General features: G+C 35.6%; 1 protein-coding gene across 9 annotated transcripts in view; it reads left to right on the top strand.

Annotated features, from left to right (window-relative positions):
• EYA1 (EYA transcriptional coactivator and phosphatase 1) overlaps positions 1-24,314 on the top strand; it is a 165,867-nt gene that overhangs the window by 34,830 nt on the left and 106,723 nt on the right. For 5 of the 9 annotated variants that reach the window (XM_035563139.2, XM_035563137.2, XM_035563138.2 and 2 more), the window contains exon 3: positions 7,938-8,021. The exons of 3 other annotated variants lie outside the window; for them this stretch is intronic. In XM_035563139.2, coding sequence (XP_035419032.1) covers positions 7,938-8,021 — 84 coding nt within the window. Of the gene's footprint in view, positions 1-7,923; positions 8,022-24,314 lie in introns of all 9 variants that reach the window. One more of the 9 variants, XM_035563141.2, reaches the window with a different exon arrangement.

The following is a 24,314-nucleotide window of genomic DNA, read 5'->3' as shown; positions in this document are numbered from 1 at the left end:
CACAGGAGAAGTGCTGTGGCTTTGCTGTATCTTCCATAACCGTGTCGTACCCATTAATAACTCATCCAAGGCCATGCTGCATTTGAACTGGAAGGATGCTCCCTATGACAGCTTTATCCCTGCCATGCTAATGGCTTTGAGACAAACTCTTTTATCTCAAGTTGAAGGAAGAATTTTTTCATGTCCATTTTTATCCAAAAGCTTCAAAGGAAATTGCTTTAAATAAGTGAGCATTTGCCTAGAAATTGGCAAAACTTAAAGCTGGCGGAATGCCTGTTTAAATGAAAAAAGAAATAAAATAGTAAAACGTGAGTGCAGATTGCAGATGTAAACCATGGCTTAATAGCTTGAAAGAGGAAATTGTTTTGTGTGGGTTGTTTTTGTTTTTGTTTACCCTTTACAGAAGAATGCAAAGTAATTATTATATTTTGAATACTATTGTTTCTGTGTGATGTTTATGGCATAAACAGAGCCCTCAACTTCTGAGAGCCTGATAGAATTTTATCAATTCCTGGGGGAAGTCCTTGCTTTTGAATGACCAGTAATTTCTACATCATTTCATCTACTTGTTAGTATTTATGCTCATACAGTGTACAAAAGAGTAAACCACTCCTGTGGAAACCTTTAAAAGCTGAAGCTAGGTTACAAAATTTGATAACCACAAAAGCTATTTAATGCAGCTAAACTCCAGGGCCCAAATATTTTTCCATTATGCAATGCAGAAAACAAATTCAATAGCCACAACATTAAAAAAAAATAAAAAAATAAATCTGTTCTTCCTGGGGTGTTTACAGCTCTGTGCCTCTTATTTTGAAGATTTTTATAACTGCTCCTTTTATTGTCTTCAGAGAAAGACAATAATAAATGAGTAAATTTGCTGATAAGTTGACAGAAAGTAGTAACTCTTCAGTTACTGTCAGTAGACCTTTTTGTGCGCACATTGTGAGATAAGGTATGATCAGGAATACAGTGCTGAATTCTGATGGGAAGAGGCTGAATTGTTGAAGAAATTGAGTTATATAAATATGTATGCTAAAATGTTAGCAGTTGCTTTGTCTCTTGCACCTTAGCCAGTCTATGTTACTGAATGCTAGAGGCAACATGCTTAATTTAGAAATTGCTAAGGAAACTTCAAGAACAATTACCAAAATCTAGTTTAAATTCTGTAGTCCCGCCCTATTTGCTGTCAGGTTTCCAGCAAGTAAACTGCTGCCCTGCTGCCCTTAAGCCTGGGGATATCCTTAACACAAAATGTTATTTGTACTAAATTATGAAAACTTAGTTTTATAATGTAGCTTGCATCTAGGAACTAAACTAAGACCATCACAGTTGCTTCTCCTAAAGTCCTATATTTGTTGAACCTAGAAGTCAAGATGTTAAATATCAAAATAACTTTTCCTTATTTTCTAAAATGTGCACAAAGGTAGAAAAAAAATACGAAAAGGACCTGAAGTTTCATCTCTTCTTGATCCTTTAGCAGTAGGAGGTAGACTTTCCCAGTCTGTGGAATAGTCACAGTAGTTGAAACTCTGTTGAGCAACTCAAAGACCTTAATAAAAGGGCAGGTTTTGAAGCCACAGGGGGATGTTACTGAGGCTGCTTTTTGAAATAAATATTTCTATGCTAAAAGCATTTCTACATCCCATACAGCTATGAATTTTTTATTAATAAGATTTATACAAGTATTCAAAAAGGGGAAAGTGAGGCATAGTTGAATATTAGTGCAGTTTTGAGCTGTGAGTAGCATCTGGGATGATGTGATTGATTTTAAACTTTTCATGCTAGCAAATTTTCTTTTTCTGTACAACATACCTGAGTAAAAACATGGGTATTTTGTAAATACACATATAAATATGTTACATATGGGTTAAGTGAATTGGGAGGATGTGTAGAACACATTTCAGTTGTACTGAAACTATAACTATCATCTGTTGTGAATGGATCTCAAATTTACATACATGAAAATAGAACTATTAAAGTAAATTTTATTCTAAATGCTAATTAAATTTTAGAAATATTTATACCGAATCCCTTGTTTTTGTTCCTGCTGTATTTATCTTTGCAGGAGCAAAGTATTACAATCACTAAAAATCTCAAAAGTCTTGATTTGGTGGATCACATATCCCAGAAGGATACTTGTAAGAGGGAATTTATACTTAACTTTTCTATGTATCTAATTGAAAGAAAATTACTGAGAAAACTCTGCGAGTGCCAAGACTCCTTTTTAAGGTGATTGACATGTTTGAAACATGGACAAGGTGATGATTAGGCAGGTCATTCATCATACTGTTTTCCATAGTTGGATGATTTGTCATCATGAACTTTAAAGTTTACAGGGAAGATCTTCAGTATAAAGCGAGTGTAAGTGGAACATCTCAGTGGTACTATAATTAGTCTTACCACCTAATAGTGCTTTTGCAAACCTTATGTTTCTGTATTTATGAACTATTATTAGTTTGTTGTAACACTAGCAATATATAAACCGTCCACTGTAATGTCTAGAAGCCTCATCACAGACAATGTATTCCTAGGTGAATGATGAAATATGTAGTTATTTTTAATGATTGAACCTAATACAAAGATCATGAGAGAAATTGTGACTACATTGAAGTCAGAAAGAGGATCACCAGTGAATTCAGAGGGACCAAGCTCCAAAATTTTTTGCAATCATCATTTTTTCTTAGTTGAAATAATTCCACGACCCAAATACTTTTTTTTTTTTTTTTAAAAAAACTGTCAGAGTGTCACTGTAGGGCATGCCAGTTTCTACCATTAGTCTAGAGTGGATTAGTTTATTAGTCTATTGTGCATTTCAAAGACTATTATTTTGAATTACATCAGATCAAAAGTAGACCTTTGAATGGTGAAATTTATGCTCAGTTTTCAGTAGCTGTCTCCTGTGAGAATTTTCTGGTATCTAAAATCTGACTGAGGTTATGAGGTAGCCTTTCCCTCTGTGGGGAAGAGCTAATCAGAACCAGTCTTCTAGTTCGGGTCCTCTTTCCCTTGCCACCATAGAAGCAGCACTCTGTTTGCAAGGTTGAGGTGTTACCAAGCAAAGAATGAGATGCATGGCCTGTGCAAAAGTGAAATGCTTGGTATTTTTCTTTTCATGTGAGATTGGATTTTCGTTTACCATGTAATTAAAAAATAATAAAAAAAAATCAGATTTAAACATATCTTCACCATTATCAAATGTATATAGAAAATATAACTAACAGCTAAGTCATTGTGCAAGGTAAATCCTTCAGCTTCATCCTGTGCTGAAATATACTTTTTAGTGAAAGAAATTAGATGTCATGTAGCAGTCCATAGGATCCTTTTAAAATTCAGATCACATGCTAAAATAAGAGTTCAGATCTTTCACAGAGTTTGGTTATAAAATTGATAACCTAGATAACATGTTTCAAGGAAGCAAAAGGTAGTTATTTAAGATGCTGGAAGAAGTGAGATGGGAAGTGTGGAGGAGCTTAACAAGGAAGTGTAACCTCAACTGTTTGACTTCTGTGTCCTATATGGATTAGTAAGAACACAAGTAGTTGTCTTATGGGTACCATGTCATCCCTCTGAATTGAATTAATTATGTAATATCTAGTCTTAATAGTAGATGAAATTTCTTGGTGTTTAATGACTGAACAGAGACTAAGAGCAGGATGATTCATAATTAAAAAACAAAAAACAAAGCAAAACAAAAATAACAGTTCCTAGCCAACACAAAAATGATACAGGTCCATAAAACTTTGGATATGTCTTTTAATATTTATCTCTATTTTTTATATTAAAAAACATTAATAGACCAACAGACTTTTAAAAGTCATCTTCAACTATCTATAACTCTCAGAAAATCAAAAGTGATCACACCACATCCAGAGATTTGTGGGCCATATTCTTGTTTGCAGGTTTCCATGTTTCAATACATACATCTCTGTAAAGGAGTATACAACATGACTGATTTTATTTCTGTTCCTTTAGAAACAGTTGATGCATATGTAAATGACAATGCAAAGTGCAGAACGTTTGGACGAGTCTTCCAGAAAGATAGTTATAACCATCCTATTTCAAATGAATCAGAGGGGACAGGCTGACTGTCTTGAGGACCAGAAAAAGTAGTTGCACTAGTCAAGACATGGAAATTTAGAGGGATCAGTGACCTAATTAAAGAACAAGAATTCTTCTAGTGTTGATGCCTAAAGTTCAAATGTTCTTTTTATACAGGAAACTCGCCTGCCTGGCTGCTACACAAATATTAAAACAACTCTGTGTGAGACAAGTTTTTTCAGCATCTGGTCTGCAGCACCATGAGACGGTAGCTAAATCTTTGCTATGCAAGGCCTCCTTGTCAATCCTGAGCCTAAACATAGTAGCCAGTGTAATAAGATGTTTATTAGGGGAAACAAATAATTCATGTCTTGAGATAAACTCCTAACATTGACCACATTCCTCCTGAAAGTTACAGTAAAATGACTACTGTGTTTTCTTCCTAACTACATTCCTTTCAGGAAGAGACACTGCATGCCTGCTAAAGTCATTTGTAGCCTTGTCCTCCATATAAATGAATGTCAAGGTTGAATAAGATAACTAATGAGTTGGACTACCTCATACTTGAACACCAGAAGAGAGGTAGCTCCAAGTTTCCTTCCTTTAATCCTTGGTGGGTTGCTCTGATTCTTATAACTTTTTCTCCCAATAAAATTCTTACTGTGTGTTTCTGGAACAAAATACCTTATCTAGGGCTTATCCAAATCCCATCTACTTCATTACCACATTCAACTTGGGACAAAAGCCCTTAATGCAAGACAGGGGTAAAATGTGAAAACAATGGTTTCCAAATTTTCTAACTCTTTACATTTATAAATCTAAATATTTTAGTGTCAGAAATGTCACGAATGGATTGAGAGCTTTCAAAATCACAACCAGGAAGTATGTTGTACCCTATAGCACATGTTTTAAAAAGGAAATGACTGAATAAATTAAAACATTGGGAGACAATCTGAGTTACATAATAGTTATATGTATTAAATCATTCAGGAGAAGTTGCAGCTGAACTAACACTCTGTAAAAATGAACTCTCTGTGGTAGGCTCTTCACTCACTGAACTTATTTAAAGTGTAACAGTGAGGAGTGAAGGGTTTGACAAAATGGAAAATTGCTGCCATGGAAGAGATACATTCAGTTATTCCTTACAGAGGAGAAGATGATGATTCAGTTACATGCTAGAGAGAAGCAATTAACTACATCTTTCAGTTTAAAACTGATGCTTATTTGCAATGATGTTTAACCCAGAACCAACTCGGTTCCTCTTATCTGAATGCTCATCTATAAAAGGAAGAAAGTATGAGCTATTCATAGTGAAGATGTGGATGCTATTACAAATTGTTTACAGTCTGTGTGAACATCAGGTCTAAATGTTTTCCCCATAAATGCTCACATAAGCACCTCATTGATCATTTTTCTCTCAATATGTTCTTCCTGTTTTCACTTCAAGTATATGACATAAATACAGGCCACCTAAAATTAAATGCTTAATAGCTGAATATGCAATCCTTTATAAGGGGGGCCTTGTAGACCAACAGACAATTTGAATCCAGATCTTGCTCTGTTATCTAAATTAGGAGCCAATGGTTGGAAAACAATTTAATTTTATGATGAACTGGAAATATTTCAGTAAGTATTCATACCAGACTGCTACAACACACAATCTTAGAAGGGTATTTTATAGGTTGTATGTATTTTAAAGATTTTAAAGAACAGAAGTTATTTGTTATCAGTAAATCTAGAAATATTTTTGGTCTTTCAGCAGGGTACCTTTTCCATTTTTTAAATAACTGAATTTGAAAAATACTTTGCTATATATCAGATCAAAGTATTGTACTTAGTGTGCTGAAAAACAGTTATTTCATTTTCTTATATTTGTTTTTCAAAAAGATGACTTGACAAGAGCCGTCTTCTAGTGATCTTCCTGTTGTAACTGTTGTGAAAATATCAGGTTTTCCTCTGGTAGATGTAGAAGTATAAACATACAGACATTCTCCTATACTCATAGGCTAAAAGCATTATCATTTCATTCTTGCACCTAGAACTTACCAGTTCAAGGTATTGTTCACTTGTGCATTCTGAAGAAAGAGTGAACTGCCTCATCAAGATGCATGCCAGATGTCATTGTGTAATGATAAAATTTTTGCTACCAAAAAAAAATAATAAATACAAAATAACTACAGAAAAAAAAAAAAGAAAAAGTAATATTAATTGATAGGATTCCATTATATTTTCTGTTGTGCTTTCTATTCAGTGATCTAAATAAAAGCAAAGGTCTTGTGCTGAGATCTCAGGGGAAGAACTTTACTGGTGCATTTCATTCTGCAGGACTGCAGATTTTAGACCAGAGGTGGACAAATCTTTCCATTGTAGGAGCCCCATCCGAAAATCCTTCCAAATAAAAAGCTGCATGATGTTCATGGCATACTTAGAAAAATCAAGGCTAGAAGGACTGCGATTTCCAAACAAGAGTCACAAAGCAGTTGAGAAATGTCAGCTTGTGCAAGCTGAACCTTGCTAGCAATACAGATTACCTGGCAGCCCGATTAAAACCTTGCAGCTGGCCTTTCTATTTAGCTTCACAATAGGGAAATCCCTTTGAACTACTCTGAATACCCAGTTCTGTCTAACACCAGATTTTTGCCAGCCTTATCTGATTGCTTAAAGAATCTGAATCAGTTTAAGCATTAACCTCAGGAGTAAATGGTCTCATTATAATCAGTGCAGCTACCAACATGCTAAACTTACCGTTCATGATTTAGGGCCCTCCATTAACAGACGAATAGAACGGATTCTAGTGGTTCCATATGTCCACCCTTCTTTCATTTATTGGGAGGTGCTGCACTAGCCACAGTTCAGACCAAGCTGCTTTACAAGATATTATTATAATCTGTCAGAGGTAAGAATATACAGTATGCAGCGAAGTAAGACACAAAGCTTTGTTCTTTTAGAATGATATGCTCCATGTAACGCTGAAGTGAAAACATTTATTTGAAACTCTTACATCCTCCCTTCAAGGACTGCTGTTTAATTCTTTCCCTAAATTTCTGAGAGTTTATGCTATTAAAACTAGTGCTTGAAGCTGGGAGTTGCTATTTTTAGAGCTATAGAGTGTTTTTCAGAGACTTTTGTCAGGAGTGGGACCCCTTTTTGTAGAAATACGAGGAAGATAAAGTCTATTTTCAGCTGATACTGTAGTCTAAGTGGTAATACTAATAATGATACAAGACAATTCCTAATCTTGTTATCAATAGTTGTTTTACCATTTATCTAAAAAGGACATTTTTTAAATAAATGTAGAGACCCACTTGAGAATAATTTTCAATGATATATGAATGGGAATGAAATCAGCCTTTTAAAACTTTTAATGGACTTTTTCTTTCCTAATGATGTTTTTACTACATTGAATATTGACATAATATTTTAAATATGCTGACTGTAAATTGAACAATGTTAATAGAAACACAAATGTGAAAGAACTCACTTCAGTGGATCGTTTCGGCTATCACCATCTCTGAAGAAGGACTGAATACCTTAATTACCTTTGTACCAGTGGATGCTCATCTAACATCATCTTTGAAATCATCTTTGAAACCTGTGATGCTGGAGTTTTCTCCATTCCCATTGCACATGGCAATTCTCTGCCCTCTTTGTGATAGACTTTTAGAAACTGGTAGGGATTTATCATACCTGTCAGTACACATTAAATTTAGAGCAATACCTCAACTAGAGTGGTCAGTCTACATTTTAAATGGTTAAAACACCTACATATCTTTTTTGATGCCAGAGTCCTGTAACTAAAATATTATCAATTCTTTTTTATTGTATTTTTAGTGGAAGTCTTGGAAAGACATTAATTTTTACTAATAAATTCTGTATTTTAATTAGTATTTTTATGTCAGATGCTCAGACATGAACTGCTGGCTTTGGTGATGTCCCATAGCACTGCTTTCCTAGACCACGTTCTTGCAGACATACATTTGCAGGTAACTATTATGGTTAAAGTCAAGGTAACTGATTGCAGCACATACATTTAAACGTGTTTATATCTTTTGAGTATTAAGTCTTTATTTTTAGGCCTTCAGGGAAGCAACTCAGTCTGCTTTCCTCCCTGGAGAGTGTCTCGTGCACTATAATAATAAATAATAAGTAGAATAGGTATATTTGCTTATTCCAGCATACTGCTGTACACAGAGAAAACTAGGTTCTTCCAAATTTTCAAGTGCCTGCAGACTTCTTTAGCAAATACTTTTGTTGTCTGATGACCTTTCCCTCATTAGTATGAATTTCCCTTCAAGGCAGGCATTTTTCAATCAACAGTAATTTGCATATAATTTATCAAGAGAAAAGGAAAGCAAAATAATTTTATTTAAAGATTTGCCTTTGTTTTAAGTGTCATTAGCAGTTCTGACTAATCAGATTTTTACAATCTCATCAGGCGCTTTTAGAAAATCTCTATGAACTCATCTAGAGGATGCATTTATTCCTAAGTGTCCTGTATTGCATTACAGCACAGTAACGAGTCACCGACTGCTACAGATGTTTATGTGAAATGCAATTAACACTCTGCCAATTTAGTTTTTATAGGGACACAATCAATTTTTATTCATTTTAAAGCTAGAATGCTTTCTTTTATTGTGTGCTGCCTCTCTGCTGATTATATAGCTAAACAAATTATTCTTCTGTTTGTAGTAAATGGGAGTGTTTAGTCAGACAGCAATGTGGCATATTACATGGTTCACATGTAGGATAGAAAAGAAATATTTGGATTGTGTAGAATTTGTAAGAACTAAAAGCTCATTTAAAGTACGTATTTAAGTTTGGTTTATTTTAAAAATACCATGGAAAAGTGAGTGCTGGGATTTGTGGATATTTGTTTAATCACGAGCTTGGTTCTGTGATGTGCTTAGTGTCCACAGATGCCATGGCTTTTGTTATGGGAATAGAAAACTCAGCCTGTTCAGGGTCTTCTTTGACAATGACATTTTCTTGGTTACTCGACTTAGTTAAGGTAATCGCAGTGAAAAATACTAAATTAATATATGCTATTTTTTGCTATGTAAGGAGATCTTAAGTGGTGCATTCAACAAACATAGGGATATTGTTGTAGGCAAGGGGCTACAACAAAGTAGTAGTAGTCATTCTCAAGTCAAAGACTTGAGAAGAATGGAGATTTCTGGATTGTCCCTCTTTAGTAATACTTTTTGGATATTAAGGATATGTCAGTTCAAGTAAACAGCAGGAAAAGAAAGGAAGACTGAAGAAAAAAAGACTGTAGGCGGTGTGAATGTAAACTCTTATGAACAAGTATGCTTAGAATAAGCCACCTTCTATACTTAGAAAAATTATTGATAACATTTTCTTATGTTGATACAGAAGCCTTTTATCTTCAAGAAATAGTCCTACCTTAAATAAGTATCTCAGTTATCTTGACTTTAGTAACCACATGCAGAATCTGTAAATAAGGCTTCTGATCATTAATCTTCTCTTCAGAAGCATGCCTGTATCATTTCCTATCCTATCCTATGTGTTTGTTTTGCTTCCTTGACTGTTTATCTGCTTTAGTAGCAGCTTATCAAAGAGTTGCTCCCTGCCCAGCCTTAGTGTATATAGCTGTGTCACTGGGCTGGCCAGAACACTTGAATGTGAATGCATATCTGTCATTTGCTTGCATCTGTTGTTGGGGACAGCCATGGTCATCTCCCAAGGTGTTCCCCTTGGCATCCCCAGTATTTTGTACACCAGTGGTCTCAGCACTGTCCTCTTGTGACAAGCTGACCATGCTGTGTTTAATGCACCCCAAAATGCAGTTCAATCTCTTGGTTTCCAGGGCACGCTGCTGGCTTGTGTTGAGCCTGCTATCAACCAGCATCCACAGGTCCCTTTATGCTGAGCTGCTCTCCAGGAACTCATTTCCCAGTCTGTACTTGTGTCCAGCATTGCTCCAGTCCTGGTTCAGAATCCATCCCTTGTTGAACTTCATGCCATTGCTGATTGCCCAGTGCTCCATTCTATTTCCATCCCTGTGCAAGGCCTCTTATCCTTCCAGGGAGTCAACAGCACCTCCCAGTTTAGTATCATCAGCAAACTTGCTGAGGATGCACTCCAGTCCTGCATCCAGATCAATGATAAAAATGTTGAAAGGGACCAACCCTAGAACTGAGTCCTGAGGAACACCACTGGTGACCATCCACTAGCCAAATGTGTCTCCATTTGCTACAACACTTTGAGCTCTAACATCAAGCCAGTTCAACACCCAATGCAGTGTGAACCTGTATCTCACAGTTGGACATGTCCAGCAGGATGCCATGAAGGACAGTATCAAAGGCCTTACTGAAATCCACAAGGATTATGTCCACTGCGTTCCCTTCATCCACCAAGCAGGTGACCGACCTTTCCATAGAAGATTAAATTACTAAGGCAGTACTTTCCCTTGATGAGCTCATGCTAACTATGCCTACTAATAGCTTTGTTCTTTAAGTGCCTTTCAATAACACCCAGGACAATCTTCTCCATAACTACTCATAAATGGGTAGGGTTGATAGGAATGCTGTTATATCCACCTGGAAGCTAATTTTGTTTACTTACTAATAAAAAATTAAAAAAAATATAATAAAACTTGTACAAAACAGCATGTGATAGTATACATTTCTTCTGCAGTAGGTAATAGCGTGTGGTTCATTCATTATAGCTTTATTTTTTCAGCTCTTTATTTGGTATTTACTATAGAACTTGCTTCCCTAGTAGTTAAAGCACATGCATACACATTTAAGTTTTATAGGCCTCTGCCAGCCAAGCTAAAAAGTAAGTTGAAAAGCCATTTCTTCTTCAGCTACCTTGTTACCCTTCTGCTGGCAGGCTTCAGGGCTTGTATTTTTATAGTCCAGGGCAGTCAGATAGTGCTTGGGTTACACTTACTGGATATCAGAACCACCTCTGTATAACCTACGCAATTATTAAAATCATAGAATATACCGAGTTGGAAGGGACCCGTAAGGATCATCTAGTCCAACTCCTGACACCACATAAGTCTACCCAAAATTTTAGACCATGTGACTAAGTGCACAGTCCAAACACTTCTTAAATTCAGACAGGCTTGGTGCAGTGACTAATTCCCTGGGGAGCCTGTTCCAGTGTGCGACCACCCTCTCAGTGAAGAACCTCTTCCTGATGTCTAGCCTAAACCTTCCCTGCCTCAGCTTGACACCATTCCTGTGGGTCCTTCTTTTAGTTTCAAAAAATACTTCTCTTAGTTTCAGGAAAACAACAAACAAACAAAAAAACAACAAAAACAACAAAAAGCAAGCAAGGAAACAAACAGAAAAAAAAAAAAAACAATTATGAGGATGTGCATCCTATCTGTGTTTAAGACCCCCTTTATCACCCTATTAATTTTTGCTCTTTTTTCTTGAACATTTGAGAGTGGTTTCAGTCTAACTCCAGATGCATGAGTTCTTAAAGGTAATCTTGTGTTTTTACTTGCCAGTCAAGTGTTATGGATGATTATAGTTTTGTTATCCAGACCAACAGTAATTTACTTAGGTTGCAGTTACTGCACACTGCTGACTTTTTTTTTTTTTTTTTTTTTTACCTAAACTAGTAAAGCATTGAGATGGAAATTTAAAGCACAGCTGTCTTCTTAAATTAGAACTGTGAATATAATGTACTAACATTTGTATAATTAAATGACTATTTTCCCAAAATTTAGTTATAAACTGCTAAAAAAGTTAATATTTAATTATATATATTTTTAAATTACATGTTTCTATGAAATACATCTAATAATTTTGTAGAGTGCCACAACACAAATCTGAAGAAAATATTTACAATTTTTAATGAAACCCTCTGTTTTAAATTGGGCATGTATTCAGAGATAAACATGTATTCAGAAAAAAAAAATGTAAAGTTTTTTATTCTTTTTTTTTTCCAGGTATTTTTTACCTGATCTGGCTTGCTGTGGGAAGTAAAAAAGTAGATAACTCACAACCTAACTCAGAGTTTTCAAGGCCTCCCTGAAGACAATATGAAGGCTTCTTGTTTCACTTCTTAAAATTTATTAGTATTCAAGTTCAGTGAAGCCCAGATGAATAATTGCAGAAAATAAACACCCCTAGGAAGTATGAAAAGGTGAACTATAGAAGCTGCTCTTACACTTTATGCAGAAATGACATGAGGTCCACATTTGGTTCTGTTTCATGTTTCTCTTGCTGTTTTCAAAGGAAATGGTACAATGACAATGACCATTTTTAGTAACATGCTGAAATTGCCACAATGTTAGGAGACAAACCATTGTGAAGCAGGGAAAAAAAAACGCTGAAAATGACCGGTAAGGACACTTTAATGAACACTTGAATGCACCTCAAATGAAAAACAGATGTTCTGTGTTAAATTCAGTAGTAAGTCTTCTGTTCAGATTGAAGAAACTGTACCTTCATCAAGGACAAGAGAACAAGGATAGTTCTTCCCCAAAACAATGAGTATTTTCTGTATGTTTAATAGATAATACTGTGCAGGTATGTTTTTGTACCTTTCTGAACCTTTATGGCATGTTTAATATCAGTGATACAAATAACCTATGGCACCATAATTTTATTGTTTGAATAGTACAGTTCTTTATTTAAGAAAGCTCTGCAACACAATTTGCTTGGTAAATGGAAAATACTTCTGCAAAATAACTACTGAAGAACTACAAAAGAAAAAAAAAAAAGTTATTTCCTTACTTTTCACTGCACCAGAAGGAATACTGCAAATAAAGTGATACTGTAAATAGAATTTGATTTTCAGCATACTTTTGATTTAATAGATCGTAAATACCTTTTTTAGCTATCCATTCTCCAAGTTGTAATGGGCTACCTAGGTCTGGCAAAACAACCACTGACAGGAAACTAAAAATTCCTAGAAGAATTAGTTGTGGTATTTATATGCATATGTGTATCTGTATGAATACATACCCAGACATACAGAGATACATAGCATTGGATATAAAATATAGACCTTAAAAACATTATGGCTTGTAGAAGACCTACAGCAGCTAAGTCAGGTACTAGATGATCCAGTTACCCTTGCAGTCCTACTGCAAGTATAACTTCACACACATTGTTGGAGTGTAACAACAGTGAATTGTATATTCAGAACTTAGGGAAAAGGTTCAATCAAAAATGTTCAGAAATTATTCTGGAGAGCTGTAACATTTTGCTTTAGCACTGATTTCTCCAGCTCTTCAGGCAGTTCTGCAGTACATAGTGTACGGCCTGCTAAAACCTTGATAGATAGTGAGAATCCCTGTACTGCCTTGTAAAGAATACAAATAGTTTTCCTATATCATTCTGATTAGAAGAAGTGGAACTTAAGGTAGAGACATGGTAGAGCTAACTTTTCTATATTTTATCATTTGATGGACTATGTGTACTGTTGGGAGTAAAAGTGAGCTCCTGTTTTTTTTAGCTGGAGGTCAAGAATTTGGAGTAAAAGCCAACTTCTTGTAGCCATCCCTCTCCACTATGTCTAAACATAAATTTTGGATTACATATATCATTTTATTTCATGAAACGCTAATGTCATATGAATCATTATAACGTGCCGTATCAAGGCCCACTGAAAGAGTATGTAATGTATCATGTCAAGATCTACATAAAGACAATTTAATTTATGGATTATCAACTAAAAATTTGTGCTGGTTTTCTTCTGAGCTTTTAATATATGCTGTGTTAGGGCTGATGAAGGCTCTTGTTTGTTATAAGTGAAGTACCAGATCTGAAAGACTAGCATGCAGTGCCTAATACTAAGCAATATAGTACAAGTTCTTGCTTGTGTATGAATTCTCTAACTAATATTCAATTATTGAACCATTATCTGTTCAGATTGTTAATAACTTAGGATGTTAAGTTTATAGGAAAATTCAGTTTAGAAGGCACCCCAGGAGGTCTCTACTCTGACCTCCTGCTCAGAGCAGAATCAGACCAGGTTGCTCAGGGCTGTATCTAGTCAGGTCTTGAAAATCTCCAAGGTTTTCACTTCTGGGTGAAAAAGGGTTTCCTGTTACCCACTCTGAGACTCTTCAGTTTCAGCTTATACCTGTTGTCCCTCATCACCCCACCATGCTTCACTGTAAAGAGCCTGGCTCTTGTCTTCTTGATGATGTCCTTATAAGTATTGGAAAGCTGCTTTTAGTGCACCTGAAGCCTGCTAACTTCTACCTAAACTTGGTAGAGTTTACCTGATTTAATGGACTGGCCAAGCCTCATGTTGTTTTGAGGATTAAAGACCATTTTCTTCCCTTTAAATAGCTCCCAGCAGTTCACTTTTAGCACATGTTTAGGTCCTTCAGACTTTTTGCCCTCATTGCTTGTTAATGCAGTGCCTCTGCACTGTTTGAGTGTTGATTTGAAATCAGTGAGAGGTTGTGAGCATTGTGCCCAGACGTTCAATGTGTAGTGAACTAAAATGGTAGGGTTTTCTCTCTCTCTCTCTCTCTCTCCTTTTTTTTTTTTTTTTTTTTTTAGGTTGTGGACACTCAGTGTTCTCTGTTTGCTGCCAGAAGGGTTTTGGTTTCAAGTGCCTCTTCACATAATAGGAGTAATCTGCTATTTACATTAGTCACGCAAGGTTCCTCCAAAGGTCAGTGGATTGCTCCTTTCTTGTGTTGTTTCCACTTAATCTGTTCAGGAGGACATCCTCTCTTCTTTACATCCTTTTTGCTTTCTGCCCTTTTGTGGTGATTTTAAACTCTCAAATAGGCTTTAAGTTTAGAGATTGAGGGTGAAAAGCTGAATCCACAAAGATCCACAAAGGTACTGGGAATAAAGTTCATCTTCAGAGAACTTCTCTTTAGTTCATCTTCACCAGATTTTACCATTTGCTTAGTAAGTAGTTTTTATGGAACACTTAGTTCTGCTCTTCTTCTCTTATATTCTTACCTGGTTTGCTCTGCCATTTAATTTTTACAATGAGGTGTCTGAAAATGTTCATACTATGAAAAGTGATTCATCTGTTGTTATGATTATTTTTTTTTTGAGTGGGGGGGAGTAGGGAGGAACAAATGCGTCTCAGCTTCCTGAAAGTGTGTTTCAAAGTTGCTATTAGTTGTCTTCATTATTTTTCATCCAAAATTGTTTTGTTCCCCTGTCTGGATTGAGACTGGACTGGGGAGAGTGCATGGAGTATACCTACTCAAGGGTGTCTTACAATTTGTTTCAAAGTACAATGTTAAAACTGACCAAAAATAAACATTGTATCAATATTATTTTTTAAATTTTCCATCTGAAAGAAGAGTTCCTGAGCATGCTTAGAGGTAAAAGTGAAGATCTGCTATTTACTGGCCAGCAGTTCAAAAACACTGAACCAATTTGCTCAGCATTGTTAATGAGCTTGCATAAAGCAGTTACAGCACACCAAAAATGAATGTGTGCAAAATGTTAGAAAGACCAGATTTATAGATATTTTCAGACCCTTGCTCATTTATCATGACTTTATCCTTCCATGTCAGTGTTTTTATCCATGCAGGGGAACTGTGGACTTGTAGCTGGGTTTCATGAAACTGAAGCTTTCATAAAGCCCTAGTGAAGTATATCCAACAGCTCATTTATAGTATAAGCTGTTGGCAAGAAACATGAATTCCTTGAGATTCTCTGACAGTTTCATTTGTGGTATTTAGAGATTTTTTTTATTTTTTTTTTGTTTTCACCACAATATGTATTATTCCTCCTGTAAAGACATAATTTACTTGGGATAAAAGTAGAGGTAGAAAGCTTTTCTCTTTGCTTTCTGCATTTATGGGAATGTGTGGCAGTTTAGTGTTTCATACTCACCCTCAGAAAACTCACAGGACATTCAGTGCTTTGTGAGTCTTCAGAGAATTGTACTAGGTGGACCAATAGAAAAACATGGGAAGGTAGGAGAGCAAGCAGATCATCAGGTCCTTCCGAATAGCAGAAATCAGAAACATTTAGATTTAGTGATAGATACTGATAAACAGTATCCACATAAACATGGATGGAGAGTTAGCTCTGAGCATATTTGCTGACTTCTGTTTGACAGCACCCTAGTAGTGCATTGGGAAGGTTTTAGTTAGCGGGATGCACCCACTCCAAGTTCTATAGGTTTTTGACCAATTCTATTCAGAACATCCCTCCCAGGCTGTAAGAAGGAAAAATATTAGTGTTTTGGTTTCTTTCTATTTTAAGTAGACTTTGTCTCCAGTGTAACTGAAGTTCTGTTGTTCATTATGCCAGCTAGTATGTCTCATAGAGAACTGAGGTCATGGAAATCGGCTGGGGAAGGATTTCACATCAGCAGGAAGGAGTCCAGAAATGGACAGTAAAACTGTGTTTCTTTCATTGGTTATTGAGATCTATTAAAGTTATGTTTAGGTGAGAATACTTACAAGATATGAATTGGTACACTGAGAAAAAGAAAATTATTTTGGGGTCCTTCCTGTATTTCAAGCTTTAGCAATTAGATGTGTAAATTCCTGTGCTGTTGCTTGTTGTTTTATATAAAAGCCAGTCTGGGATACTGATTCATGTAATTTTTGGAAATAATAAAATATCTGCTCATCTGGGAAGTCATTCTCAAGTTTAATTTTTATATTTTGACTAGGTCACCCAAAGTATATCCCAATGTCATCATAAAATAGACTCAATCCTGCTTTAAGTGATAGTAGTGCAATAATTATGTTTACAGAGGTAGCTTTTAAAAGAAATGAAAAGAAAAATTAGATAAACCAAATATGTCCCAAATGCACAATAACTTAGATGCAAATGCAGTTTTCAGATTGTTTTGGAATACATTTAACAGGAAGAATATTGCATGTGTTTCTTCTGTTTCCTCCTAGCGCCTGTGTGTTGAGCTTCAGTAGTGCATGTATGTAAAAAGCAGAGCTTTATGAAAGCATTTATTGGCATATTCATTAGTGCCAGACACCAACTCTTTACTAGAAGACAGTGACGTATAGAGTCACTAGTTAGAACAAAGTGGATTTGCAAGCTGAAGTTACGATATTTCCATACTGTGCTGTGGTTATTTTACTGTTTTAGAATAGATGGAGCCGCTATTCAGCCACATAACAATGTTAAATCTCGAATATATAGGAGTGTTGCATGAAACCTCTGACCGCCAAAGTTTGGAGTTTAATGTGGCTGATGGGAATTTTAATAAGGAGCAGAAACCATGAAAAAGGGAATTATACTGAGTAGATAGAGTTTGATTTCCCACTAAAATTTCTCCATATTATTTTCTTATTTCTCATTTTCCCTTTTATGACTCACTGGAATTTTGTCGTACTGTCTGGGAAGCATTGTAGTGGAGTAAAAATCACAGATTATAATTTGAATCTATTTTATGATAGCTGTTGAAACATTGGACATAGCTGTCTGCTTAGGTTTCAGTATAAGAATACTAGTACCTGGGAGGGGTGGGGTGAGGGAAGGGGGCAAAGAATTTTTTACTTAATGGCAAAAATAAAAAGAAGGTGCCACTCTTAAACAAACAAACAAAATCCCTGCAGCCCTAACCCTTTAAAGTTTGAATATCATTCAGAGCGATTCAGAATTAAGGTTATACTCCAAGAGGTAATTGTGGATTGCAACCTATAAAAGGAAGAAATAAGCATCTTTTTTATTGGTATTGTATTTTATATAAAGCAAGGAAAACATATTCATTTTATAATGCTTCATGTATTTTCAGCTTGGCTTACTGGAGGTCATCTTAGAAAAGCAGAGAAGTAGATGGAAAAGTTCATTAATTCTTGGAGGATGAGACAGATTATTGAATAATCAGCTGAGATTTTACTCCCAGCTCTTTGAATTAAATAAGCTGTAAATGTACACAAATCCTCCCAGAGCTTTACGTAGACTGTGCCTGAGGAAGTTGTATTATATAAAAGAACATCTTAATTTCAATCCACTGCCTCTGAAACTCATTTCATAGTTACTGAGAATACTGAACTTATACAAATCAAGCTACTGAATTCTGGGCACCCAAGTCAGCAAAAGTAGTCCCCTAATATTTTCCCAAGACACATGTAATTTTTTTTTTTTACATGTAGAGAAATAGATGGATGAGGTTATCTTATAAATAACAAAAAATAATTTGATAATTTTTCTTATGAACCTTTTGCTAATTCCCACTAAAATAAAATAAAACAAAAAATCCAACTACTCATTTCATAAAAGCCGAAATATTATTCAGTGAGGCTATTAAACTGGAAGAGACTAAATTAGTAGTTGAGAAGGAAAGAGGCATTATACCTCTATAGTGATTCAAGAATGATTCATTTTTGTTTGTGTAAAATTGAACACCTATTTTTTCTACAAAGTTGAGGAACCGCTGCATTTACAATGGTAAAGGAGGTGCTAAACTAACAAACAAACTAACAAAACAAAAAACTATATTACTTGTACAACTTGTATTTGTTCAGCTTAAGAAGGGGTTGGTTAAAAAATGAGCAACAATACTGGAAAGCACTGAGCTATGCTTTTGTTTGAGGTAAACAGAGACTATAGGAGTGTAAATCTCTTGAAGAACATATAAGAGATACAATATGACTTCTGCATTCTTCATGTGTGTCACTGAGAAGGTGAACAAAAAACAGATATAGTATATTTGGATTTGCGAAAAGGCTTTACATTCTCACAGGAAGTAATTCAAGAAGCACATTAATGATAAACTTCTGTGTGGACTGAAAAGTGGTAGAGAGAATAGAGGACAAATAGAAACAGGAGATTGATATTCATCATGCAGACCCCTCAGCATCTATACTATAAATACTTTGATAAATATGTATATTAATCAGCTAAAAATAAATTGAGAAAAGAGGAGGAAAATTTAAGACAGGATTAGTTAAGTGAAGAAGATTAGGAAAGACTGAAGAACTCCTATGGGACCTGATATAACTGGCAAATATAATGTAAACTATTTGGGTGAATCGTGTGAGCTACAGCAGTCAGAGCTCCTAGAGGGATTCAGGCATCTTTTTTTGTAGCTTATTGTCACTCCTACTCAGAGCACGGCATCAGTCAAAAATTAAAATGGTTGCATTGATACTAGCAATTGTGTTCTTTCAAATAATAAGCCTGTGTTTCCCATAGAAGAAAAATTCAGAAGGATTTAAAAGGATATTGACAAAATAATACTGATCATATGAACAAAATATGATTTTTTGTTGATGTTACTTAACTCTCATGTTGCAGATGACAAAACTATGAGCAGTTGTATCCCTGTTGTTCTTCCAGAAGAGTGATTTTCATCTCTCTGGTAAAAGTGGCCAGTACTGTCAGATGAGTGAGACCCTCTAGAATGGACAGACCACAAGACTGCAGGCATTGTGTGTGTTCAGAGTTCACTAAGATAAAAGTTTCTAAATGAGAAAATGCTTGTGCATGTGCAGGTCATTAGTAAACGGAAGTTCAGATTGCAAACCCACTCCATTTAGCTTTTGGGTCTTGCACTTTTACTGTGTGCAAGATGACACTTGTCTTATCTGAAAAGATATAACCTTCACCATTCATATTAATTCATAACTGATCACCTGCAAATGAGCTAACTACTTAGACTTGTATGGTTTTAGTATCCTAGCCTAGCTAAGTGCTTCTGGAGACTTAAAGCTCAAAACTCAGCCCACTCAAAAAGCTTGTTAATGGGTCCCACATGACACAGCTATCAATTTTTTAGTATCAGATATACATGCTGTATCCATTATAACTTTCACTTAGGGGCAGACTTGCCCTAACTGTATAGTAGCTGGTAAGGTTTGCTGTTATTTTTGATATGAAGGAAGGAAAAAATTAACAATGTTAGATGAAAGTGAAAATGTGTAGTACAAAAGAAAACGATCGCTATTTGTCTGCCAGAGAGGTGCTTGATGGCAGAAAGTTTCAAAGAGTTGCAAAATTCTGCCTGTGTTTTTAACATTTCCCAGGTTGTTTAAATGTGCATTGTAAGCAATGATAAAATGACAAGTTATCATTGATCTGTCCTTTCCTCCATCTCAGAGGGATTCATTAAATAATGCATGCACCCATGTGAATTACCCTTCTTTACTCTACTATCCCTAGACCATTAGCCAAATATAGCAACAGCAGCATCTTTCAACCCCTAGAAACCCTTTGGCTTTCATTTAATTAAATTATCCCATTATGAAAACTCTTATAATGAGATTAAATTTAATTATTTATTAGACACTTATTTGCACTAGGGAACCTATCAATTATGCATGGTTGTGCTAAACATTTTTCAATCCATCACCTTTTCTTTTCATGGAAGGTGCAATTTATTAAGTGCATCTGAAGTACTGTAACAGAGGAGATCTAGTAGAAATATATATGCCATCCTACTTCAATTAATTACAAATATGATAAGAAAACAGAGATATGAACATTTATTCTATCTCCTTTGAAATACAGTACACTGGCAGAATTGCACATTTTGCAATTATTTGGTGCAACTTGCATTTTACATCCTACCTTATAAAGTTTATGGACTTTTTTTTTTAATTCACATTTTTTTTGTATTTTTTGTGTTAATAGCTTCCAATTACACAAAAATTTGGATGTAATGCCTAATTAGAATAGTTCAAAGAAATATTTGTAGCACAACGTAGCTTGTAGCTACGTACAAGCTACGTAGCTTGTACATACAAGAAGTTCTTATGAAGTTATAGAAGATTCTAATATTTTTTTAATGTACATTAGTAATTTTAATAAAGATTAAAATTTATGAATATTTCAACCGTACGTAGCCATAAAACATCATCAGTTTCATATGTTCTTGCTAAGAATTTGGATATGAATTCAAAAACATTAAAGCTACCAGTAATTGTTTTAAGCAGAATGACATTTTCTGATGAATGTTAAGAAGATGTAAATGCCAATATAGCTCTGAGCTTTTCTTTTATAAGACCTTGTCAATATGTAATTAATTATTCAGCTGCAGTTCTGTGTGGCTCAAGGCAGGATTTCAAAGACCTTTCTCTCGCAAACTGCAAAGTCATCATAAGATTGTTTCTACCTTTTTTCCTTTCCCTTTTTTTTCTTCACATTTTGAAATAGCGCATGTATAAAAGCTCACAGACACCTGCTAGGTGAGATACGCAGTGAAGTGATAAAGTTAGGGGCAGGAGGTTTTTTTAGGAGCAGCAGGCTTTAACAGATGCTTTTAATATATTACAAAATTCTACCTTGCTTTGAGAGTGCTCATGTTCCATGTTCAGATGTGAAAAAGGGTCAAACTGAAAGATTTATGTCCTTTTTTTCCTCACTTATGTATGTAAGAGGATGTTTGCTTCATTAACTTTGAAATTTGCTGGCCAAATAGACAGCATATTTCAGAGGATTTAAGTAAATGTACCCCAAAGTTCAGACAAATTCCTACAGAGCATTTCAGTCCTCATCTTGAAGGAATGAGACACAACGTGTCTGTTAATAAAAATAAAAATAAAAAATAAAAATGTGTAGTGCCTGTATTTGGCAAAACAGTCATTTCTTGTAATTGTGAATTTATCAGCATCACTATTTCTTATTATTTGGCACTTTCTGCCTGAGAGTCAAGACTGTTAATTAAATTTCAGTGTACCCCAGCGTGCTTGGTAGAATAGTTTTACTCCTGCGAGAGAGATTACATTCATCAGGATAGGTCTCCAGATGATACTCAGAACTGAAGTTTACTTTTTGGTGTGTTGCTTGTGCCTGCTGAGGATCTAGCTCCGACTTGCCAGAATATACCCCACCTTGCATTTGAATTGATATGCTCATTTGTAAGACCAGATTTTGCACGTACAAACAGATTGGTAAGTACTCTTACACAAGTATCTTTCTTCTGTCAAAGTCCCAAGATCATGCATGTAGTGAGTGGTGGTGCCATAACTAGCAATTTTGGTCTCTGACTATTTCTCCACAGAACCAAACCTCTGCGTGAAACTAAAAAAAAGAGGAACTAGAGCAAAACCTTTGCAACATTACACTGCAATGAGATTACCAACTGCAAGCACCTGGATGGTGAAAAGATGAGTTACATTTGACATCTTCTCAGCTTCAAAGCAGTATGTTAATATATTTTTCAGGAAGTTAATAGTAAGCCAGTCTGAGAATGAAAGACTGATTGGAATAAGAGAAAAAGAGTGGTTGAAGGGAATCATTGCCGCAGACATCATTTAAAATATTTATAAGCTAAGGATAGAGTAGAATAAAAATCTAGTTTGCTAAAGAGCCTAGAGCATAGCAAGAAAGTGCAAGTGGTAGTAGAGGCCAGTAATGGCTGGTGGCTTTCTTCTGTAGCTTGTGTAGGCAGCATTTATATGGCATGAGTATTTGTATTGTTAACACTTAAATTAAAGCACTGTATTTTGTGAAGATAAACAAAGCTAACTATTAATTTGGATATAAAGTTTAATGATAATATTACTTGGAGACATGGAGTTTCCATATTTGTTGCTTGTTGATCACTTTCTCCTTCTGTAGCTGTTTAACTAGAAATTGGTTTCTGCAGAGGAGTTAAGACATCAGTAAAAATAGTACTGTACCATGGAAATTATGTTAAAAAAGAAAAAAAGTAAAGTGGAGGGGAACACAGATTTTCAGAAAATTACAGAATGCAAAATAAAAATAAAAATTGTAGGACAGTTTAAATGAAAAGAGCCTACAGCTTTTTTATTATTATTATTATTATTTTTATTATTTTAAATGTTAGAGCATTTAAGATATTTTTAGACAAGAGAGCCTTTGTTTAGCTTGGGTGGAAAAACTTTGGAAATTTGGAATTCATTTGTTTCAGTTAAAGATTCCTTTTCAGCAGAACATAGATAATTTTCCCAGTACAAATAACCATAATGCAAAATCATGAAGACATCAGGTTATTAAGACAGAAAGAAAGACTCTTCCTCCCACTATCCCTGATGCTGAGCTTCTTTTCCCCCTTTTTAGGCTCTCAGGTTGACAACAATCTTTCCGTTTTCCTTGAAACAATCTGATAGCGTACGACTTCCCAGCAGGTTGTGTAATGAAGCCCTTTCAAGACCTATTTGATATAAAATCAGATTCATAATGAGCTCATACATGGTGTCAGTTCTTGTGGCTTTTACTTCTTTTCCAGTGATCTCATCCCTCACTATTACCCCTATGCTGCCTTTTGTTTTATTTTCTAGTATTCATCAAAGTAGGCTGAAACAATGAGTAAAAAGGGAAGAACTTAACTGATGTCACTCTTACTCATGACTGGCTGCTAGGTGGTGAGGAAGAGAAGGTCAGGCTGGCCAACATATAAGGCAGGACACTCCAGCTGTGTACAGCTTCAAGGCTGAGATGCTGACTGAAAAAGAAAGCTCAAATGATAGCATAATGTGAAGAAGTGACTTCTTGATTGCAGCCATAACTGCAAGAACCCAACCAAATTGAGGAAGGATTTTGTTTTCCTTCCTTCAGCAGGTCTACAGAATGAACCTGATTTCTTGAGGTAACACTCTGCTTATATGGGTAGGGTCTGAAAGGATTTCCTGTGACAACTGACAGATCTTACCCTCTGGGGAACTGTCTTTCTATGTAAAACAAAGTTGCTCTGTCAGCAAACTGAAAAAGTTCATTAAAATAACTGAACAGAACTGTAAATGGAGGTCAGGCAGTTTCTTGTTACAACTTGGTTTCCTAAGGAAAAAAAGGCTTTTGCAACCACATTCTTTGTATGTGTCTGCCTAGCTGTACATCCTCTAATGATAACGTCTTGATTCATTGGGAAATCTCAACCCAGTCTGATGGAGATCTAGCAGTCTCAAAAATACCACACTCCTTCAAGTTTTTTAAAAACAGGCAGATGGGTTGTGGAGGATGTGAATAGATGTCCTTGGCTGGTGGTAGGCTAAAGACAAATGTATCTTTCAGTAGCCATCTGTAAATCCATAGGAAAAGGCAACCCCATACTGACCACAGAAAGGTTGGAGGCATACGGGTCTTCAGTTGAGGTTAGCTGGGGTTTTGTTAAGAGATGTGTGGCAGAATTCATCTCTGTCAACCCTAACCCATATGCCCTCAGTGCTTTTCAGCCCAGATATTGCACTTCTAAGCAACTTGCATCCCAGAATACTAACCCTTTCCTCTTAGGGGTTACAGCATCCTCATCAACAAACCTCCTCATCTTCTCTCTCTCCTGATTCCCCTCATTCCGTCCATGATCTTCTCTCCAAGTTTCCCACTATGGACCCTTCAAACCTATTGCAGCTGCTTTACCACCTCCCTTCAGCCTGTTTTAAGGTTCTCTTTTGAGCTCTCTGGGCTCCTGCTGGCTGCCTGTAGTGA

This window comes from Cygnus atratus, chromosome 2, assembly GCF_013377495.2.
Source record: "Cygnus atratus isolate AKBS03 ecotype Queensland, Australia chromosome 2, CAtr_DNAZoo_HiC_assembly, whole genome shotgun sequence".
Classification (NCBI taxonomy): Eukaryota; Metazoa; Chordata; class Aves; order Anseriformes; family Anatidae; genus Cygnus; species Cygnus atratus.
Note: the sequence above shows the minus strand (reverse complement) of the source record. Positions and strands in the feature narration are given on the sequence as shown.